This window comes from Protomyctophum bolini (assembly GCF_963924005.1).
Source record: "Protomyctophum bolini genome assembly, chromosome: 8".
Classification (NCBI taxonomy): Eukaryota; Metazoa; Chordata; class Actinopteri; order Myctophiformes; family Myctophidae; genus Protomyctophum; species Protomyctophum bolini.
Genome location: NC_137869.1, coordinates 11659436 through 11681711, shown reverse-complemented (window position 1 = coordinate 11681711; position 22276 = coordinate 11659436). Strand labels below are relative to the sequence as shown.

Genomic DNA, 22276 nt, shown 5'->3' with positions numbered 1-22276 from the left:
CCCCACACTTCCTCCTTGTTCAGGAAAAGAGGGAGACGGAGCAGGGAGTGAAAGAAAAACAGTGTTAGCCAGGGAGGAGGATGGCACCATTAACACTTGGGGTAGTGTGTTGTTCTTTGATGCCGTGTTTCTGCAGGGAGGCCAGCTTTCAGGTCCGATTAGGGGAGCCAGGCCGACAGCAGATTTGGCTGTAAGCTCAGATCAGAGACACTTAATAACTCCCAACTGAGGCCAGTGTAATGGCAGCCTGCACTCCCAGGGAGCAGGCCTTGAATTATCCACTTGCATGCATAGTTGAGGTTGAGATCAACAGTAAAGGACAAGGAAAAACGAATGAAAACAACAACACAATGTTACGTGTGTGTGTGTGTGTGTGTGTGTGTGTGTGTGTGTGTGTGTGTGTGTGTGTGTGTGTGTGTGTGTGTGCGTGTGCGTGTGCGTGTGCATACAGTATAATGTATATCACATACTAGAGGTTTGAGTCATATATAATGACATAATATGTACAGTTTAACTTATTCAGAAAATTATGGGAAACTTGAGATGTGATGAGAAGACAGTGAAATGTAAATGTACACATGGTGGGAGCTGAGCTTTTCCTCTCGACAAGACAAAGCCATGTATGCCTGCAGTCAGGCTGAGCACAGACGCGGCCTGTTACGGCTCCCTTTTCACACCAAAACCTTTAACTCCGATTTCAGCTTTTTTGTTCGCCGTCGCCCTCTCCGAGGTTAGAGGGTTTTTTGTTCGACAGGCAGTTATATACAAAGTGTAGGCGGCGTACCACCCCTGATCAGGGGCTCTGTGTCTGTGTTTATAATAGAGGGGTTTTCTCTCCGTTTGAAAAGATTAATACCACTACACCCTGGCTGTCAAGGCTGTTTAAATTTCCAAAAGCTTCCCCCAGCGCTTTTCTCTCAACGCTGGCAAAGAAAGCAATTACAAAAATATCTTTGCTTCTCCCCCCCCCCCCCCCCCACACACACACACACACACACACACACACACACAACTCACTCACTCCCTAAAAAAAACCCTCCCTCCCTCCTCCAAGCTTTCTCCACTGTCTGCGTAGCAGAGGATGAGACAGCTGCTCTAACGCAGACCAGATTCTCCTCCATCCCGCTCTTCTGCTCAAGTGTCTTCTTTCTTTTCATCTACTGTCTGACCCGGCTGCTCTCTCCATCTTCCTGTCGCTTTCGCTCCATCCCGACGACCTTTCTTAAAAAGGAATCACTGACAGCGGTTGGTGAGCGATGCTCCCCACTGTGCATCTCTCCTCATAATTCTCTTTCAAATATAAAAATACTTTAAGCCTTATTCGGACAGTATTCATCTTTAGTGCATGGTGCTGCAGCCATACATTTTAACCACTGACAACCATAAAGTGATTACAGTACCATTAATGTATTTGACTGAAAATGAATCATTCATTTATGTACTACTTGTAATTATTAATTAATGTATATAAATTGATGGTGATATGGTCCAAATAATAAGTGTATATATATACAGTAGTACTGTACCTATTTTTATTAACGGCTTTATTGAGTTCAAAGTAAAGGCAGTGGGTGCTGAAGGGGTGTTTACTGTACTCTGCATGTTACAGAAGATTTCAATTGGCCTTTTATTGAATGTATGAACTTGTGTTTGTGCTGCATTAAGGGTTCTGGTTTCACTCCTTCTTACCTGAGTGCCAATGTCAACAGCGTTGTGGTTGTCAGATGTTGGCCAGCAGGGATCCAAACTAAGCCTGATTAAAATATATCTTTCACGTCATGTCATCAGCCTATAGTTCACGAAATACAGACACTAGACAAAGGTGTATTTGCCTGAAAACATTTCCATGCTTTATGAGCCAATTGACAATAACTGTCAAATGTGATAAATGGTGCATGAATGCTAAATAATAAATACTCTTACAGAGAGGAAACATTAATAATTTGCTTACTTAGCCAGTGATTAGTTGGGTTTTTCATTATGGAAAATTAACTTAAAGGTCTTTGAACTAAGTTTGTGCTGTAGCTTGTGATTTTCTTTTATAACCTCGTCGTCTTGCATTAGGATTAAACGGATTTCTTTTTCTAATTCTATGAGCTTCTTTATATGTTAGAATGAGATTTTATATGTATTTGTAAAGTAGTTCTTATTACTGTATTTAATCACAACAAAGGAACAAAAGGCAGTCTGAGTAGCTGTTTGCCCTCTCATGTACCCTACGTTTGACATCCGGAGCAGACTGAGGTTTTTCTCTCCTGTCTCAACGGTTTTCACACATAGCTATGTGAACACACACACACACACACACACACACACCCACACACACACACACACACACACGCACTCTGCCTGGCTGCAAACCCTATCTCGCACACATGTTTCGTTAAACCCTCTGCGGAGCTAAATTGCTGCCTTGTTGTAGATTCTCTTTTAGCGTGGTGCTGATTGATTGGGGATCGGAGCCCTAATATGGCCCACTAGGGATAGGCCCTTTGACATGGTCCAGTCCCAGGGCTCTGGCACTGTTTGAAACCAGAGAACCCAACCAAAGACCCCCTTCCACTATCCTGGACCTACCTACTAAATACTGCCGTGGTCGGAAGACCGCCACGCATGCACATATAACATGCACACATAGAAAAGCATATGCATGGTCACACATGCCCTCATACGACAGGCATATGTACTGTGTAGACTACTTTAATTGTTATATTTATACATCATAGCCTTCTACATCGTCACATATTGTTGGTAATAACATTATCCCATTCTGACCGGGAACCCGTTTTGGTGTTAGCATCATGTTATGCTTTAGCTATTGAAAAATAGCAGATCTACAAGCTCATAGCGCGCCACCGAGTGGCGCGCTACGAGCTTGTAGGTCTGCTATTTTTGAAAAATCGAAGAACGACTGACATTTTTAGAATCTGATCTCAGGTCAGAATGGGTTCATCAGACCAGTGTGTGTCCGAGTGGAAACCTTGTATGTATCTGATCTCAGGTCAGAATGGGTTAATATGTCCTCAAATGTATTTGACTCCGCTCGGTGACTCCATGTTTATGCAAAGCTTAGTATGCTCATGAACAGTGTCCACTTCCTGTTTCCCATAATCCCCATGCCTTTCTGTAGGTGATCCTGTAAATTCTGGTCGGGTCAGTCTGTTAAAGTGTGTAGCTGGAGTAAGTGAATGTGTGTATTTTGTGTGTAACATGGCTTCTCCCTAGGCCCTACAAGAGGTACAGGGGTCTCACTGAACTGTGCCCTTCGTCGCCCCAGTGAACATATACTCGTACACAAAGAACACACATATGTAGACATTTAGACACAGTGTTCTTTCTTTGCCCATGGTGTGTGTGTGTGTGTGTGTGTGTGTGTGTGTGTGTGTGTGTGTGTGTGTGTGTGTGTGTGTGTGTGTGTGTGTGTGTGTGTGTGTGTGTGTGTGTGTGTGTGTGTGTGTGTGTGTGTGTGTGTGTGTGTGTGTGTGTGTGTGTGTGTGTGTGTGTGTGTGTGTGTGTGTGTGTGTGTGTGTGGAGGAGTGGTTCAGAGAGAGAGAGAGAGAGAGGAAGAGGAAGAGAAAGCAAGAGGAAGATGCAGAGGCTTTTGTTTGTACTTTGCATTATAACATTTAGAGTTGGACCGCCCCATTGGAAGCATTGAAGCCTTCCGTTGTATAATAACATTTAGAGTTGGACCGCCCCATTGGAAGCATTGAAGCGTTCCGTTGTATAATAACATTATAACATTTAGAGTTGGACTGCCCCATTGGAAGCATTGAAGCTTTCCGTTGTATAATAACATAATAACATTTAGAGTTGGACCGCCCCATTGGAAGCATTGAAGCGTTCCGTTGTATAATAACATAATAACATTTAGAGTTGGACCGCCCCATTGGAAGCATTGAAGCGTTCCGTTTTATAATAACATTATAACATTTAGAGTTGGACCGCCCCATTGGAAGCATTGAAGCTTTCCGTTGTATAATAACATAATAACATTTAGAGTTGGACCGCCCCATTGGAAGCATTGAAGCGTTCCGTTGTATAATAACATAATAACATTTAGAGTTGGACCGCCCCATTGGAAGCATTGAAGCTTTCTGTTGTATAATAACATTATAACATTTAGAGTTGGACCGCCCCATTGGAAGCATTGAAGCTTTCCGTTGTATAATAATGATGACATTATAGGCTTCAGCAGACAACATAAGATGAGCTAATCACAGTGTACTACACAGCCTCGAGTGAATTATTGCTTTCATAACAGTTGACAGCGATTATTTGTTCATAAATAATTATTGCTTAATTTTATTGTCTTAGAGTAAAATGTTCCCACTGTTCTTTCAAATTCTTATACATGAAGGTTGTGGCCTCACACAACTCGGCTGAGTCTGTATTAAATGTCATCCAACCATATCTAAATGCCATCTGAACTGAAGTGATACTGGCTATGCCCTTTACCTGTAACCCGGGGTATTCAAGAGTCTGGGACATGGTGGCGGGGGGACTCCAGAGTAGACAACAACTTAACCTGATCAATGTGATGGATACATAGAATAATCTGTTCCGTAGTACGGCATGAACCTAACCTATTCATCAACATACACTAACAGTTAAGTTGAATACTGTAGTCCGTGTAGTGAGATAATGCGGCCAGTTGAACACACATCACATGATACAATGAATGGCCTTTTACTCGATGAATTCAATTCAGATTATCAGCATTCTTTGCAGGGCTGTCTGCCCTCTTTTCTGTCCTCCAGCCTAAATAGTTTCAGTCATATTGAAAAGTTATATATAGTGCTCATAAATTGAATCCCTCTCAACATCTCAAGGGCAACATTTTTTTTTGTTCTACCAGAACCACAATATTGACCTATCAGTACCCTTGAGAGGCTGTTATTTTATCCATTTATAACTGATAGAACCCTTACAGGCCCATTTTGTCACATTATGTACACTCTGAGTTAAATGAACACTCGGGATTTTACTGTGTTAGTTAAACTCTGCATGTATATCACTCGGCATTGATGACAGTAGCTTGACTTGTTCCATAGGGCCAGTGTGTGGGTGGGCTGTCCTACTAGTCAGACAGCCGGTCCCCCTGGACTAAGACCATTTAGACCACAAAACCCAGCTCTGTTAGCCGACGACAGATTGGATGGTCAAGAGAGAGAGATGGGGAAAGAGAGTATCAGTAATACTGGCGAGTCGAGGTGCTTGGGTTGCTGCTGTGTGTCTGGCTTTGAGCTGTGTTTTTTATCATTTTCAAGGAACAAAATCTGAACAAATGAGTTTGTAACTTTATCTTTATTCGTGTAGGCTGCCTATTCTACAAAAAAAAGGAAAAAATAAATATACTGTACAGTACAAGGCTTTGTGATTTAAGTGCAACATGGCTCTGTTCCCTTTTTTGGAATATATGTTTTTTTCCCCTCATTTGATTAACGTTTATTATTATAGAAGCCAGGGTTCTATACTTTTTTCCTTTTCCTTTTTTCCATCTACACCAAATCTCTTCCCTGAAAATAGCCAATCTCCAAGCTCACTCTGAGCCTGTACATCAGCTGCTTTCAAGCTGATGTACTAGTTGGGGGGTGTTTCTTGCTTTGTGTGTGTGTTTCTTGCTTTTCTCTCCTATCTCCTCTGTATGTTTACTTTTCTTTGGCTACCCCTGTGCTCTCCTCTCCTCCCTCCTTCCATTTAATTTTGAGTTTTCCCAGTTTCCACCCTGTGAAGACCCTTGTGAGTTCATCTGAACAACACAGACGCACGCACGCACGCACGCACGCACGCACGCACGCACGCACGCACGCACACACACACACACACACACACACACACACACACACACACACACACACACACACACACACACACACACACACACACACACACACAGAGAGAGAGCACATTGTAAATATAGGTGACAGGTCTGAGTGTGTCTGGCCATTCTATGGACTGAATGATGTGTTAGTTACTCCTATTTGTTTTAAGAGTTCAGGGGCCTGTAAATTTTCTTTTTATTGGCGCATCAGGATCCACTATTTTTTTCTGGACTGAAACGGCAGCCTCACTGATGGCTGGTTAAGGTGTGTATGTGTGAGAAGCATGTACCACCTCACCCTCGATTTCCCTATTTTAATTTGTTAAGAGTTGGCCTTAGTGCCACTATAAATAATTCTATGGGTCCTTGGCTTGACATGCTTTATGCAGCCCTTCCGCGGTGGGTGTGTCAGTCTAATCTCCTTCATTGCAAAGCGGCTTGTTCTTATACTATACTAAATGTTTAGCCTTTTTTGATGAAATATATATATATATATATTTTCTTTTTATTGATCATTGATTCCAAATCTGTGGAAATAGTCCTGCATAAACCAGAATTAACATGATCTTTTACAAATGACAAGTGGCTCCATCAGTGGCTCCATTGACTGCTTGTTTGAGCTTTTGTACTATGCAGGGTTGTTACTTATACAGTAGTTAACTAAAACTAACAAAATTATGAAAACTAGAATTTGACAAAACATTTTGGTTAGCTGAAATACAAAATTTAAACGAGGCCTTGCACACAAATTATAGCTTAACAAAAACAATGCAAATAACAGATAAAATGTCCTTTTTAGTCTGTCAACATATTTCTCTCAGAAAATTGTGAAAATAGAGTAGATACAAGCTCACAACGTGTCACATTTTTATAATGTTCTGAGCATGTAGCATCTCATCCCTGACTACCCCAGAATTCAATGAAAAACTAACACTAAAACGAATAAAAACGTAACTAAAACTAAGCCTTTTCAAACAAATACACTGAACTCAAAATATTCAGTCCATTTGGTTACATTTGTACATTCTTTGAGTTACAAATGGATACATTAATACTGAGGTTTTTACTGTGTAATCTACCTGAGATCAATGGATTACCATCTGTGATCTTTTTATTAGAGTGGATTTTCACCTGAACCAGCCATAAATTACTGCTCCGTGTGGCTTTTGGAGACAGCTATGATTAGGAGGAGGGGCATTTATGCCAGTGATTTCCATCCTGTAGTCTGGGGGCCCACTGGTAGACCACTAGAGTATTGCAAGTGGGCACCCAAATAATTGACAAAACGCTACAAATTTAATTATATTATATTCATAAACTACCTAAAAATGTCATATGTAAAAAAACAACTAAAAAATGTGTTTTCATTGTGATAGTAGCCTATCACAGGTTGGTTCCATTGATCAATAACTGAATTCCATTGATCTAAGCCGGAAGACAATCGATTGATTGATCGTTCAACTAAACAAGATCTGAAAATGCACGTGGCCCACTTAAGTGGGCTGTGAATGCTTGTAACGGTCAGATATTTCTATCACAGTTACTAAAATGTCACAGGCTATTAATGATCCTCCTTTAAAAATAAAAATTATATGTTCCAACCACACAGGGTTGCCTACAATGAATGCTTTAAAACACTGACAACACTTTTACTGTCTTGTCTTGTCTTGTACTGTCTGTCTTTGTTTTATTTGTCTTGTTCTGACCTTGATTGGGGGGGAGGCGGGGATATTTACATGTCAGATACAACAAAATGTACACGTATGTTTTTTCATTTATTCACCAATAAAAATCAAAATAAAGTGTCTAAACTGACAACAACACAGAAATATATATCAGAATAATAGTTTATCCACTGTCCCTCGAACGGAAAACAAACGGTACTCCTCGCTGGACCCAAACAGACCCAAACAAACTCTCACCGGAGCAGATGACGGTCCCGGCCAAGGCCACTGTCACAGCGGTGAGTTGGTGGCCTTGGCTATATTCCACCGAATAGCATAGACAAAGTTTATACTGCAGACGCGATCAGGTCTCAGGTGGACTCCCTTGTCCTTTGTGTCTCTGTCCCCACAAGTGTCGAGAACCGGCAACTTCCGTGTGTTTAATCACGGAAGCGCCACGGCCTGTCAGTCAATCAATCAATCTCCTTCCCGACATTGACATTGACCCTCCAAAACATAAACAAAAACAAAACAGATACCTCTCAAAGAAAATCGGACATTACACAGAAGGATGGATATAGTGTTATAAATCCTTAATGAATAATATGTGGCAGTGTTACACGCTTTCGAGATTTTTAAAGTGGGCCCTGATCCAGAAAAGGTTTATAACCCCACTGATTAATGCACTCAAAAGATGCGACATTGTTTTGCTTGCCATGTCTGGAGTGACTCCTAATCACGCTCATCAAGTATGACTCCTTTCTTCTCCCCTGGAAGTCACGCATCTTGCTCAAACATGCATGTTCTTGTCCCCCAAGTACAGTCAGCCAAACATGTGTCCTCCTGTCTTTTTTAAGTGTCTGTCTTTGTGTGTTCAGATTTGGATCTGTGATCTCTAGACATTAAGCTGTCGTAAATCATGCGGGAAAGTAGGGAGGGGCGGGGCGTGCTGTCTAAATCACAGCACCTAGTGGCTTTGCTCTCGGCTGTCTCTTCCCCGTCTTTCTTTGTTTTGTGCTCTCCTGTCTTTTTCCTTGTTATTATTTCCACTCAGATTTTTACAGTCCAGGCTCATAACCCGTCGTAGGAATGACAGCAATCTGTTTAACAGGGATGAAAGGGTGGGCGGAAAAAGAACGAAACTTCATATTGGTGTTCCATGACTTAAAAGGGCATTGTTTTTTTGTCTCGCTCATATGAACTATCCAATCATCTGTGAATTGATAGATTTTTTGTTCCATAAACCTCCCTCCTTAATTTATGGTCAAACTGCATGTACAGCTGTACATGAATGAACTATCATGCCAACTGAACTATCTGCGCTTTTCACATGATCCATCGTTTCTGTCTCTCATTTAGAGTGTATGCCTATTTAAAAGTCATGAATTGAGAACTCGGCTAGAGAAGATTAGGAAGTTACCCCACTGACAATCTAAGCCAGGGTTTATTCCACAGTTGATTGCTGGATTCAGGGAGGATTTACTAGAAAGAGTATGGACTGTATTGTTTTACAAATTGTATTTTATCTGGTCAGCATTTGGGAAAACACAACCTGTTTGTCATGAAGTAGATTCAATAGTATTCAATGTTGACATTTGCAATAAACAAACCTGCAATTTAGATGTAAAGTCAATTGATTATTTGTGAATTAATGGTTGAAAGTTTTATGTAGAGAAATCCTTTTTTGCTTTTCAATGAGAAATAGATTTTTGTATAGTTCTTAGATAAAATAATGGCAACATAAAAGCAACATCCTACTTCCTTGTAGTGTATTCATGTCTTCCTGGACAAATATGCTATAACAGTATTTGCCCAACGGGTTCCAAGATTAGGGTATATTGAAAAGCTGCAGCTCTTGATTACAGTACTGTATCTAGTCTTAATGTCATACCATATCCTAACTTTTTCAAAAACCTGCCTGAAAAAAACAAACTTTTGAAAAAGAATATATGGGCATTTGAAAATCTGGACAATTCTGATCCAGGTTAAAACTTTAGAAATTGGGCCTAGTAGATAGGAGCTTTCCTTGAGAGACTGACATTATACGGCTGATGTTTTAGAGCCAGGAGGAGAATTACAGAATCAGATCCAGGCCTTAGTTTTGGCATGGCTTATGGAAGACCAAACTGCACAGGCACACACAGACGTGCACACACAAATAGGCCTACTACATACACAAACAATGGCGTTGGATTGTTTAACAGCACTCCAACACATCGCCTCAAGCTCTGTTCTCCAAACTGTTTCCAGTCCCCCACCTCTCTCTCTCTGTGTGTGTGTGTGTGTGTGTGTGTGTGTGTGTGTGTGTGTGTGTGTCCGCTTTCTTCCTTCTCTCTGTAGCCCACTCATTCTCACACTCCTCTCTCTCTCTCTCTCTCTCTCTCTCTCTCATTCACCCGGTCTCTGTCTCATTCTCACACTCATTTCTCTCTAGGTTTCTCTCCCTCTCCATCACTTTCACCTCTTCTGACTTTCTGTCATGGCCTCTTACTCCCTCGCTATTCTCCCTCTGCCAGTTCTATTTGCTTTCAGGGGTCTCTGTACACATAACGGGTCAATGATCAGTAAAACAAACCCCCTCTATTTTCATGGTTTGTCATGTTTCTCTGTGCCTGTCTCTCCCTCCCTGAGTTGTAGTAGTAACATTTTAACCCCTATAGGTTCCTCCTTTGTTTGATAAACCACTGCTGTGTGTGTCTGCATAGTATACAATAGTGTGTATGTTACATTTTTATACAATCTGTTACCCTGCTTAGTACATATAGCGAGCTCATTAGGTGCACACACACACACACACCTTCCAACACCTACCGCACTGGAGGCTCAAGTGATGTCATTAGGTCAACTCTTTCTTTTTTAACGTATGAGCCCTTTGATGTGTGGCAACGTCTGAGTCAGCAGCACATTGGTTATCTGAGCTCACTCAGCTCAGTGTCCAGCACAGTTGTACTGCCCTGACCCCATTTTCATCACGAATCACAGACGATTCATTCTCAGAAAAAGTTTCTTTAAGTCTCTGGTTTGGCCATGGCAAACTTTTAATTCCCTTTCGATATTTATTTTAGCCTTGAAGAAAACGCTGGCATTGACAGACTTGAAAATGAAAGTGAAGCCGACCACTTTCCCGTCCTGCTACCACTCTCCACAGTCCATCTCTTCTTTCTGCTTTTCACTTTATCTGTAAAAAAAGAAAGAAACAGAAGCAGTAAGCTCTCTCTCTCTCTATCTCTCTCTTTCTCTCTCTGTGACAGAAGCCTCTATTGTGGTAGTCAACCAGTGGTAGTAACATGAGGACCCAAGAGAGGCCCTTTCTTTCTCCCTTCTGTCCTAATGGAGTCCCACAGTTGGCCCCGCTCTCCATTCATTCCCAGTGTGGTCACGGGCCACTGGCAGCCAAAGACCCCAGTCAACCCCAGCCCCTGGTGACCATTTTGGCTCATTGTGATGGTTACATAGACTAGAGAATCTTCACGTGCAGTCTGCAGGTCTATGAAGGGTGATGAAGACAGGCATCTTTGACTGGAGGCCTGTTCTATGGAGGGCTCTGCAGATTCATTGACACACTGATATTATCAGCTCACATTGTTTTTTTTTTTTTACAGATAAACAATGCAAAATCCTGTGAACCCCCAAAAGATGGCCCGATTAGGCCCTTAATTTTATGATACCGTTCATAATAGACCCACCACCATGCAGTCATCTTTTTTTGTCACAGCTTTGCATAAAAGAGAATATTACATATTCCTGGAGGGAAAATGCACAATCATGAAGAGAAAGAATAATGATGAACAGATTTTGCTTTCCCCCTTTTTTTTTTCTTTGGTCTCCAGGATGTTAAAAGACTTAGTTGAGGCTATGTAACCTGATCTCTACGGGGAGTGATCATACGATTGTCTATTGTTCTCTTCCTTGCATCTTTTCAGTCCATCTTCTCTGTGTCTTTAATTTGTGTGTTGGCGTCTGTCCACAAACACACGCAAGTACATGTGCCCACACACACACACACACACACACACACACACACACACACACACACACACACACACACACACACAGACTACAATCACACTTTGTCACCACAAGCACAGACACACAGACATGAACTCAAACTTAAAATAATTATGACAACCGGCAATAACCATTAGAGAGGTGAGGTGAGGCATTCAAGCAGGTCAGTAGACTAAACTAAATGTCATATGTACGGTATGTACTGTACCATGGCATCATGGGTTCTAACTCTTCTACAGTTCACTGTATAATAATAATACATGAAACTTATATAATAAAGAAATGTAACAAAAGAGACACGCTCAGAAGCGTCAAGCGTGGCCCACAGGAAGCGACAGACTGCATCCTCCCACTGCTGACAGATCATCTCCTCTTCACTCAGCACTCACAGAAGCTCCTGGTAACGAAAACCCTAAAACCCGAAATGTCATCGGGATACGCCCCCCTAGCCGCCTCCTCGGGCCCAACTCCCATCCTCCTAACAGCCCCCTCGACAAAGTGTGTGTGAGTTTCATATTCCCTTCTGATACACTCGCGAACACACCTCCTCTCAACAAGGATGATTCATCTGGACTTTACATGCAATAGGCTTAAAGACGCGATCCGTAATCACCCCCTTAAACCAATAGCCCGTAGCCCCATCCGTAGGAACCGGTAACTCTGTATTCTCAGTATTCTGTGGTGATTAATCAAAATCTGTCTCAAGAGGATTAACAGTCTTTCGAAGTCAGAATTCTGCATCAAGAATCGGCACTTAAATGAGAGTAACTGCTATTGCCACTTAACAAAAACTTACAGGATTAGTTGTTTGTGGTGGCTCAGCACTGTGAAGCGCAAACAACAGGCCTTTTTTCCCAGACGTAATCAAATCCATATTTGTCAGCCTTTGTATCTCTTTTATGTCTCACACCACTGTGCGGTGTCAGATTTCACAAAATTGCCTCCCAAGTAGACATTGTTTTCAAAGTCCTACAAGGGGCCTTTTACACAGCTCTCCCAGAGTAATATAACCAATATAGAAAGCAGTGACACCGGCGCACAACTAAGTATAAATCAAGCCTCCGAGAAGCATAAACCAATGCATGTTGCTGCTAGTTTTGCCAGAAAGCTGAGAATGTAGTTGTGAGGCTTTGCTTTTGGTGGTTTTTCCTGTCCTTTCCAATTAGACAATCAAATGCACACTAACAAAAGAAAGCTTCATCACCTCAATAATCAGAACCAGCGCTTGGCTCACCCTGCCAGTGAATAAATACACAAATGAATGAATGACTTATGTTGTTCTTTGTTTTGAGTTTTTATTTTCCTTCTATGTTGTGCATTGTTTTAGTCCGTCCATCATCTGGGAATCTCTTACCTACTCTTGCTCCGTTTGATCGACAGGACTTAGAAAACGACTTGTCGAGTAAACAGATGGTCTCCGTGGAACAGAGGAAGAGTCTTCTTAAAGGCCCGGAGACCAGGAAGGAGAGGGGAGGGGGAGACAGAGGAGGGGTAGCAAGTCTCATGGTGATAACAAAGGAGGAAGAATAGGAGATGTAATGACACAGAGGATGGATGATGTTGGGGCTGAGCGTGCAGGATGGAAAGCATTAAAGCTTCCTCTGTGTGTGCGTGCGGAGGGAGGGGGGCACAGTGACTGGTTATTGGGCTCCAGAGGCAGGACATGCTGGCTTTGGAGAACCCAATCCATTTGCCTTGCTGTGTGGAGCGTGGCGTGCTGACATCTCTGTAGACCACGTCCGCACACCGCACTTTAGATGGCTGTGTGTCCACTCCACAGTAGGTCTATATGGATTCCACTCACATGAAACGGCTCTCTAGTGCAGAGAGAAGAGAGGCCTTGGGCTATACGCATGTTGTAAAATCTCTCAATGATTGGTTTCCTTGTACCAAAAAAATATATATACTTGGGTGTCAATAAATCATCACTTTAACCACTTGAACCCTACATACTTTGTTGAGTGGTGTCCCCCAGGGGTCTATACTAGGTCTCCTACTTTTCCCCCTCTACACCAAATCTCTTTGCCAAAAATAGCCAATCTATTTTGGCAGTTTGTCCCAGAATAGGATAGGTTCTGACTGCTCCAACATGTACTACTGGCCTCCAGATAAGTTGTGATGGTTAAATAAATGTCCATCTTTTTGTCCCTGAAGATGTTATGACTTGTTTCTGAAGATGTAAAATCAATGTTGAATCACCTATTTTTGTAGGCTGAGACATTTATTCACCTGATTCACAGTTGTTGTGTTTTTCTCTCAGTTTACTGGTAGGGGCCATTAGCTGTGCTCTTATCCACAGTCATCAACCCTAACCAACACCCCACAGCCAAAACCTTAACCAACTGATAAGGCTCGGCTCCTTCATGCAATGTTGCAAATGTTTGTGCATCAAAGGGTGGTACACTGTGGGAACTGGGTTTTAAGCTTCGAGACACCACCTGTCTTTTTTTGCTGGATTCTTCATTGATTTATACTTCATTCAAATGTAGTTCATACAAGTTCAAATGTAGTTCATGTGCATGAAGCTCTTCATTCCTATTCCTATCCTTCATAACTATTGTAAGGGAAAACAGTTGAAGATTGTGGTAAATGGACTGCATTGACATTTCACTTCTTCTAGTCTTTCCAACCACTGCACCAACGGTGCAGGCAAAGTACCAACCTTTACGCTCTGTTGTCAAGACATTAATTTGGGAGCTTTTAAAACGGTGTGCGAATCTCCTAAATCTCCTAGTACCAACCTGTTCATCGGAAGCAGTTAACGGTTTATTCTTTTCATTTTTTTCAATGATTATTTTTAGGATTTTGTGCCTTTTATTGATAGTTACAGTGAAGACAGGAAAGAGAAAGGGAGAGACATGCAGCAAAGGTCGTCATGAACGGGACTCGGAACAGGCCAGATCCTATGTGTGGCATGCGCCTGGAGCACTAGGCCAGCGGGTGCCCCGCAGTTACAGTTTCTGTATCTTGCAGCCAGGAGAAGCTGGGGATCAAAGCGGGAACCTTGTGACTCCCAGACGGTCACTGACTGCTGCACCTTTGGCCTTACGAATGTGTAGCTGAAAACAGGAGCATGCATGCTCAGCAGACTTTCCCTTGACCTACCGAGGGTTAGGAAAAAAATGTTTTAAATCAATCAGTGTCTGCAACACCTTGTTTAGTTTCTGCGGCAGGGCCAGCCTTTTCGTCTAGCTTTCTATTATGGATTGGGCCTTTGAGAGAAAGTATGCTCCTTGTAATTAACTATTATAAAACATTACACGCAGAGCCTGTGGCATTGGTGTATAAAAAATAAAAGGCCTGAACAGCCATCCACTGTTGACACAAATAGCAACCGCACTGGGCTCTCCCTGCCTGGAATTGTGCACCGTCACACATGCACGCGCACACACATTTTGTAAAAAGCTCCAAGTATCTTGTGGTGATTGGCTTTTCTTGGTTTTGTTGAGTGGAGGAAGCACAAGACGTTTTTCAATCCTGTCGTTTGGTTCCTCTCAGATTAGGCTTCTTCTTCCATGTTAAATCGTTCTGTTTTACTAGACAATAAAGTGAGGAGTGGACATGTTTTAGGTTGTGAGCCAGATTCCAACCTACGACGTCGCGTGTGCATGATGTGTGCTTTGGGCCTCTGAGCCACCAGGAGGCCCCTCAAACCAGGCTTTTAACCAAAGTCGTCTCATACAAGACAATTGACAGAGAGGAAGCCGAGAGATTGAAACAAAGGAGAGTTGGTCTCAGAGGCGATCTGGGAATCGGGTTGAGCTGGTTTGGTCAAGGCCTCCTCAACCGGCCAGAGTTGTAATTTGCCCCCGGGGAGCTGACTGCGTATGCGGTGGATTGTCTGCTCTCCCTTGTCATTTAGTTGTCTGTGTGTGGCTGTGTGTTTGTGTGTGTGTGTGTGTGTGTGTGTGTGTGTGTGCGCACGTGCGCGATGCAGAACCAAGCCAACTTAAGGCTCTCCAGGCCTCTTTTTGAACCATGTGTGCTGTTTCCGCTCTGTTTTGTTCTCTGTTCATAGCCTTAACCACTTAAGCCCTATTTTCAATTAAAGAATAACAAATCTACAAGCTCACAATGCATTGGATCCAGAGACGCATTGTGAGCTTGTAGTTCTGCTATTTTCAAAATGAACCTTCAACTTTTCCCGACATGCCCAAAATACGGACTAAAGGGTTAAATCATTGAACGCAAGTTGTATATTAGGTTAGATAATAGTGACCTTTCATTGTGAGATGATCTATCTGTACTACTGTATAGTACATAACGGCGTAAAAGCTATTATCTCCATAAATCACTGGCTGTGGTCTGAGAGCAATGCCAGTGATCTTTCATGTGTGTTAAATCCAGCAGTATGAAATCTCTCTGCAGGGCTTGCCTCGAGCATAACGAAACTTGGACAGATAAATTTATCTTTGGATCATTGCATTTTGTCGATGGAGTAATTTGCGGTTTGAGCAGAGGGTGAAAAGCCTCTCTTTTTTTTTAAGGGACACCCCCTGGCTTCTCATTATTAACCCATATCCATATTTTAGTAGGAAATTACACATTAGGGGAAAAAACGTCTGCCGAAAACCTTTATTAAGCAGTAAATGTAATGATGTGGTATCTCCATGGAATCTCTAGTATGCAGACCACTACTGAGAGGGTGTGTGTGTGTGTGTGTGTGTGTGTGTGTGTGTGTGTGTGTGTGTGTGTGTGTGTGTGTGTGTGTGTGTGTGTGTGTGTGTGTGTGTGTGTGTGTGTGTGTGTGTGTGTGTGTGTGTGTGTGTGTGTGTGTGTGTGTGTGTGTGTGTGTGTGTGTGTGTGTGTGTGTGTGTGTGTGTGTGTGTGTGTGTGTGTGTGTCTGGAAAGGCCATTTGGCTCTGTACAGAGACAGCGAGGCAGAGGGCAGGAGCTGACCTTGGCCCCTTAGTCACTTAACACTCCTCTGAGAGACTGACCCCTGGTGACCCTCGCTTGCACACCCATGGGGTTACTGTGTGTGTGTGTGTGTGCGCGTCCATGAAACTGTTATGTTGACTTTAATGCTTAAAATGTACTTTGTATTGCAATTTTGGGACACTGCATTGTGTGATTACGATATTCATATGCCAAGACGGGGGGACGGGGGGGACGGTGCGTGCGATATGCCCCTATAGACTGGTTGTGCTGAGTCCTGAAATCCCCATATGGCACGGCTACAGTTGCATGACACAGTGATCTCACACTGTGCAAATAGCAAGCAAGTCACTATGTGGTGGGTGTGTGTGTGTGTGCGCGCACGCACTGTACACGTATGTGAGTGTAGAGAGAACGAAAACTGGAGAGAGAAAGATGGGTCAAAACAAGGGGGAAGGAAGGTAGAAAGAAAGAAGAGGCATGGAAAAGGAGTGAAATGGAGCAGAACCTATTAAATGAAAAAGTTAAAGTTGCGTTGTTTGTTTTGAAAAATCATTGACCCCAAACATTATCAGACACATAACACACAACAAAGCATGGGTCTCTCTCTCTCTCTCTCTCTCTCTCTCGCTTTAGTGCTCTCGTGCTCTCTCTCGCTCTCTTTCTCGCCCATGTGTTTCACATTATGGTCTATGATGACATCTCTCTGCCATAAACGGGAATAAAGTCAAACGGCCCTGTGTTAACTCTTAACGTGGTTCATCTGCACTGAAGACTGGGATGTGCATGTGTATAGGTGTGTGTGTGTGTGTGTGTGTGTGTGTGAGGGAGTTTGTATTTTTATTTCCCATTTAGGACATAATTTGTCTTCAACCAAGCAATTGGAAACCTCTTGTGTTTAGCCTTACCAATAAGATCCAACAGCCCTCACTTCCACACAGTGCAACTACTGTAGGGTTTTGTTTTTATGTTGCTGTGATATTCTGCTATGGCCTGACCTCTAGTGGCCATTTCTCACATTACAATGTTTCTGTAAGTGTGTTAGTGTCACCCTGTTGTTGGCAGGTTTTAAATGATAGCCTTGCTACAAGATGAGGTTTAATATGCAAACCTTTAATCCTGTTCCATACAGTTAATTGATTATTTTATTTGTTTGTCTGTTTATAGACTGATTTTCATGTTGACATACAGCTGTCTATAAATGGCATACAAGGGTGTCTGACTGAAAACGTTACTTTTCAGAAAATTGAAAAAAGAACCTGTTCTCCATTGGATCCAATGTAGTTATTATTGGTCACAAGCTCTTTTTAATGCTTTTCTTTGGTTCAATATTTTTTTAAACCCATAGAAAGACTTTCTCTTGATCGAGATATGAGGATTCTGCCCAACATCAACGATATGCTCCTTGTCCCTCCGCCCCTCCCTCCCTGTCCAATACATGTGCCAGAATAATGTGAGATTTAGAATCTGTTTCAGAAGGGAGTCCCAGCTAGGAGTCCTAGCTAGGACGGCTGCAGCTGCTACACAAAAAAAGCTTCAGAATAAAAACATTAAATGGCAACATAAACAAAAATGGTACAAAGGGCGATTCAACAGCGTTCAGAAACGGGGATAGTATGTAGTATGGTCTTATGAAGAAAAATATACCATTGTTCAATTCTACGGTTGTATAGGACAAACTATACAACTAACATTTAGGAGGTTTGCATGCTTATAGAGAATATTACCATATATTGCATAATTATTGATCAAAAAACATTACACTTCTGCTCTCTCTCTCTCAGTGATGACTTTGACGAGGAGGGCTTCTGTCAGCCGTACCGAGGTATCGCCTGCGCCCGCTTCATTGGCAACCGCAGCATCTTTGTGGATTCACTGCAGATGCAGGGTGAGATCGAGACCCAGATCACAGGTGAGACTGTCTGTGTGTATGTATGTTAAATATTGTCCATCCTTTTTTTATGGTGCGGAGTGCAGACCCAGTTTGGACGCAGAGTGAAATATTCATTTATGTCTTCATAGCGAAGTATAATATTAGTGTTTCAGAATAACTAGTAATACCCTCAGTATTTGTCTGTGACATGAAAAGTTGATAGCCTACTCTAACGCAAAGTAGAAAGACTGAACACAGACTTTACTCCCCTCTCCTGCACAGCTACACTTTTCTTTTGTGCTGATAGAGGCTCTTTGTAAGACTGCACGCTCTGCGCCGCGTACATGTTTCCTACATTTGATTTGTTGGGCTCTGCGGGTCATAAAAATGTTCAATGAGGTACTCAGGCTCTAAGTGAGGCTTTGAGTGAAAATGACGGGACTCTCGGCTGTCCTTTGTTGACATCTATCAATAGCAATAGGTGACTGCAGTGGGATTTAAATGATTCACTGCATGATATATATATATTTTTTTTCTATTTTTCTTTTAACCACATAAAACCTTGCATCAAATTCTGTGGTGACCGTGCTGCAAACAGAATTGGTGAAGAAGTAAAAGAGGAGCCGGCCGGAGTATGTGGTTAAATGTAGTTAAAAGCCACTTGGGTTGCATAGTCTCTCTGCTCCAATTACTAATTATTTTCTTATCTTTGCATGTTTGTATTTGTTTTCATTTTTTCTTTCATTGTGCAAATACATTCTACTGGTCTATGACTCCTATGTTTTTTTGCAGCACAGGAAACGTTTGCAAAGATTTAGTGTGTAGTTTTAATGTTTAATTACATCAGAAACGGGAAGACTAGAGGATGTTGTAGTGAAGTCAAAGGAAGTTCAGCATGTTGCTGTGGAGCACACATGGGAACTCAATTTATACTTATGTATAAATGTACTTATGTATGCATGCATGTGAGCGAGCGAGCGGACAACCATGAGCTCAAACATGCATTTGTTAGTTTTGTTTGCACGTGTTTGATGCATTTGAACTTATTTGGTGCAAACACATGCCATGCAGGCATGTGTTTTTGATGACTCTACATATACATGAATATGCCAGCCTATCTCTGAATTGTATTCTAAGACATTGGCCCGCTGGAGCCCAGCCTCTAATATGGAACATCAAGGAAATGTGATAATTTTAGATATATGATGGTATACAGTGTATGGTTGTAATAAAATAGTATGACTGTAAACCGTGCTGTCGACAGTCTATTCGGTATACATAATCTCCTCCTGAATAATCCTACTGTATGTCATCCCTACTGATTTTAGCAGGAGAACAATATGGTACAGGATCATATGGATAATTGTCATCCACTCCCTAATCCCTGCTTTATCCTCCACCCCCACTCTCCAACCCCTAAAGCTGCCTTCATCACAGCCTATGCGCCTTAACCATAGAGACTCATATGTTTATAATTACTAGTAGTATGCAGCATGACCATGAATCATACTTTTAAAATCTTTTGCCATTTAACTTCAGCTTCAGTCTTCGAGCCATTATTTCTGTAATTAGTTTATGTATTCTGCGTATCGTTGCAGACCTTTACCCTTTTCTTTGTCGTTTCTTTTTTTTTACAGCAACCTTCACAGTAACAGGGTTGCTGTGATTGAACACATGAGTCCCTCCTGTCCATTATAACACTGTACCTCCCCTCCTCCCACAGCTGCGTTCACCATGATTGGCACGTCCAACCACCTATCGGACCGCTGCTCTCAGTTTGCCATCCCCTCCCTGTGCCACTTTGCCTTCCCCACGTGTGACCGCAGTTCGGGGACAGACAAGCCCCGGGACCTGTGCAAGGACGAGTGCGAGATCCTGGAGAACGACCTGTGTAAGACGGAGTACATCATCGCTCGCTCGAACCCCATCATCCTCAAGAGACTGAAGCTGCCAAACTGTGAGGACCTGGCCGCTCACGACAGCCCCGAGGCTGCCAACTGTTTGAGGATAGGCATCCCCATGGCTGAGCCTATTAACAAGAGTAAGTTATTAAGTCATAATTTAAGTAATAATTAATTAAATAATAACCATTATAATAATATATGTAATGGTTATTATTACTGTAGTTACTGACTTGACTTTCACGTTTGGTTATAAACGTATAAATATATAATAATCAGTAAATACCCAACTCATGAATTGTGACGCTTTTACGTCTTAAAAAAGGTGTTTGCTACTGTGGTTAGTACAGAGATTGTCAGGGACATACAAACATATGTCATCCCTGGACCGCTCTATTATCAAGAGTGCATTAGGACGGTGTTGCAATGTGTCAGATGATAATTATGATCCATATAGCCTCCTTCATATCATCATCCTACCCTCTTTTCTGATTATTTTTCGCTCTCTCTGCAGATCACAAATGTTTCAATAGCACTGGATCAGATTACCGTGGTACAGTCAGTGTGACAAGGTCAGGGCGACAGTGTCAGCCATGGAACTCCCAGTACCCTCACAGCCATACCTACCTCGCCCTCCGCTACCCAGAACTCAACGGGGGACACTCGTACTGCCGCAACCCAGGGAACAAGCATGATGCCCCCTGGTGCTTCACGCTGGATGAGGGTGTCCGCATGGAGCTCTGTGACATAGTCGTCTGTGGTGAGGCACTTTACTAGAGCACACGTTGGCAACATATGGCGGCCCTTTGACCTTCTCAACATTCTAAAAGGCAGCAGCACTATGTTAATGCTTTGGAGCGAAATTATTTTAACTCTACTTGTCTACTCCAATTAGTAGTACTAATTCATAATTACTAGGCATGTAACGATTCACTCAACTCACAATACGACTCGAATCACGATATTAGGTTCACAATACGATTTTTCGCAATGTTTTAATTATTTCTCTACCAGGTCTGTATATAATACGTACCCCCCAGCTAGGGGACGTTATTTATTTGCTAGGTCCGTATATATATGGACCCCAACGTATACTCCGTGTATATAATGGTTGAGCCCCAGAGCTGCTTTTAGCATTGATGCGGTTGAACAGAGCAGCTGAATTCTTTGTTTTGATTAGGTGTGGAGTGGTGCTCGTTTGAAGATTGCTTCCTCGAAACGACCTGTTGTATAATTGACGTTATTTCTCATCCATACACACAGATCATAAAGAGAAGCATGGTGGCAGCAACATGGAAATCTTATACATCCTAGTTCCCAGTGTAGCCATCCCACTGGCCATCGCCCTGCTCTTCTTTTTCATCTGTGTGTGCCGCAACAACCAGAAGTCCGCCAGGCCCCCCGCTCCGCGCCAGCCCAAACCAGTCCGCGGGCAAAACGTGGAGATGTCCATGCTCACTACCGCATATAACAAGCCTAAGGTAAAGTCAAAACAACAACACACACACACACACACACACACACAAGAAAAACATACCAGACAAAGATCTGTACACTACCAGCACACACACACACACGCGCACACACACACACGCACACCTAAACGCACCAACTGTTCTGGAGTGTGCTCCTGTGGGCTGTGTTAGTGTTACGGTGCGTCTGTGTGTATGCAATGAGAGAGGAATAGGCGGACAGAGCAGGCGGTGTGACCAATGATGCTTTCACGCTGTGTTCTATCTGATGAAGCCATGATGCGTTCAGGACAGCCTGTGAGGGTACAGAAGAGCTGGCTGTAACTCTCTGGGAAGTCTAATATACAACTCACTGAATCCAAAATAGCACGCCCTACTGTACCTTACAAAGAGAGATTAGTACACTCTACAAAGAATGAGGCTGGAATGACGCCTCTATGAAACATGTGGATAATGTACAATATATTTTTGTTATGTTTGTTTTTACAGTAAGTAGCCACTGCAGGACCTCCCATCATAATTATATCTAGCATGCATCTCAGTTCTCTCTCTCCCTCTCTTTTGCTACTTTCAGCAGAAAGAACATATGGGGCTAATAATACAGACAGACATCTTCTGACTGACTGCCATTGTCTCATTCCTGCATTCCTTGCTTA

General features: G+C 42.5%; 1 protein-coding gene across 1 annotated transcript in view; it reads left to right on the top strand.

Moving 5' to 3' along the window:
* The window catches only part of ror1 (receptor tyrosine kinase-like orphan receptor 1), a 142356-nt gene that overhangs the window by 110993 nt on the left and 9087 nt on the right, over positions 1–22276 (top strand). Inside the window, exons 5-8 of the mRNA XM_080770331.1 lie at positions 18159–18286; positions 19971–20288; positions 20663–20908; positions 21412–21629. Coding sequence (XP_080626457.1) covers positions 18159–18286; positions 19971–20288; positions 20663–20908; positions 21412–21629 — 910 coding nt within the window. The remainder of the gene's footprint in view (positions 1–18158; positions 18287–19970; positions 20289–20662; positions 20909–21411; positions 21630–22276) is intronic.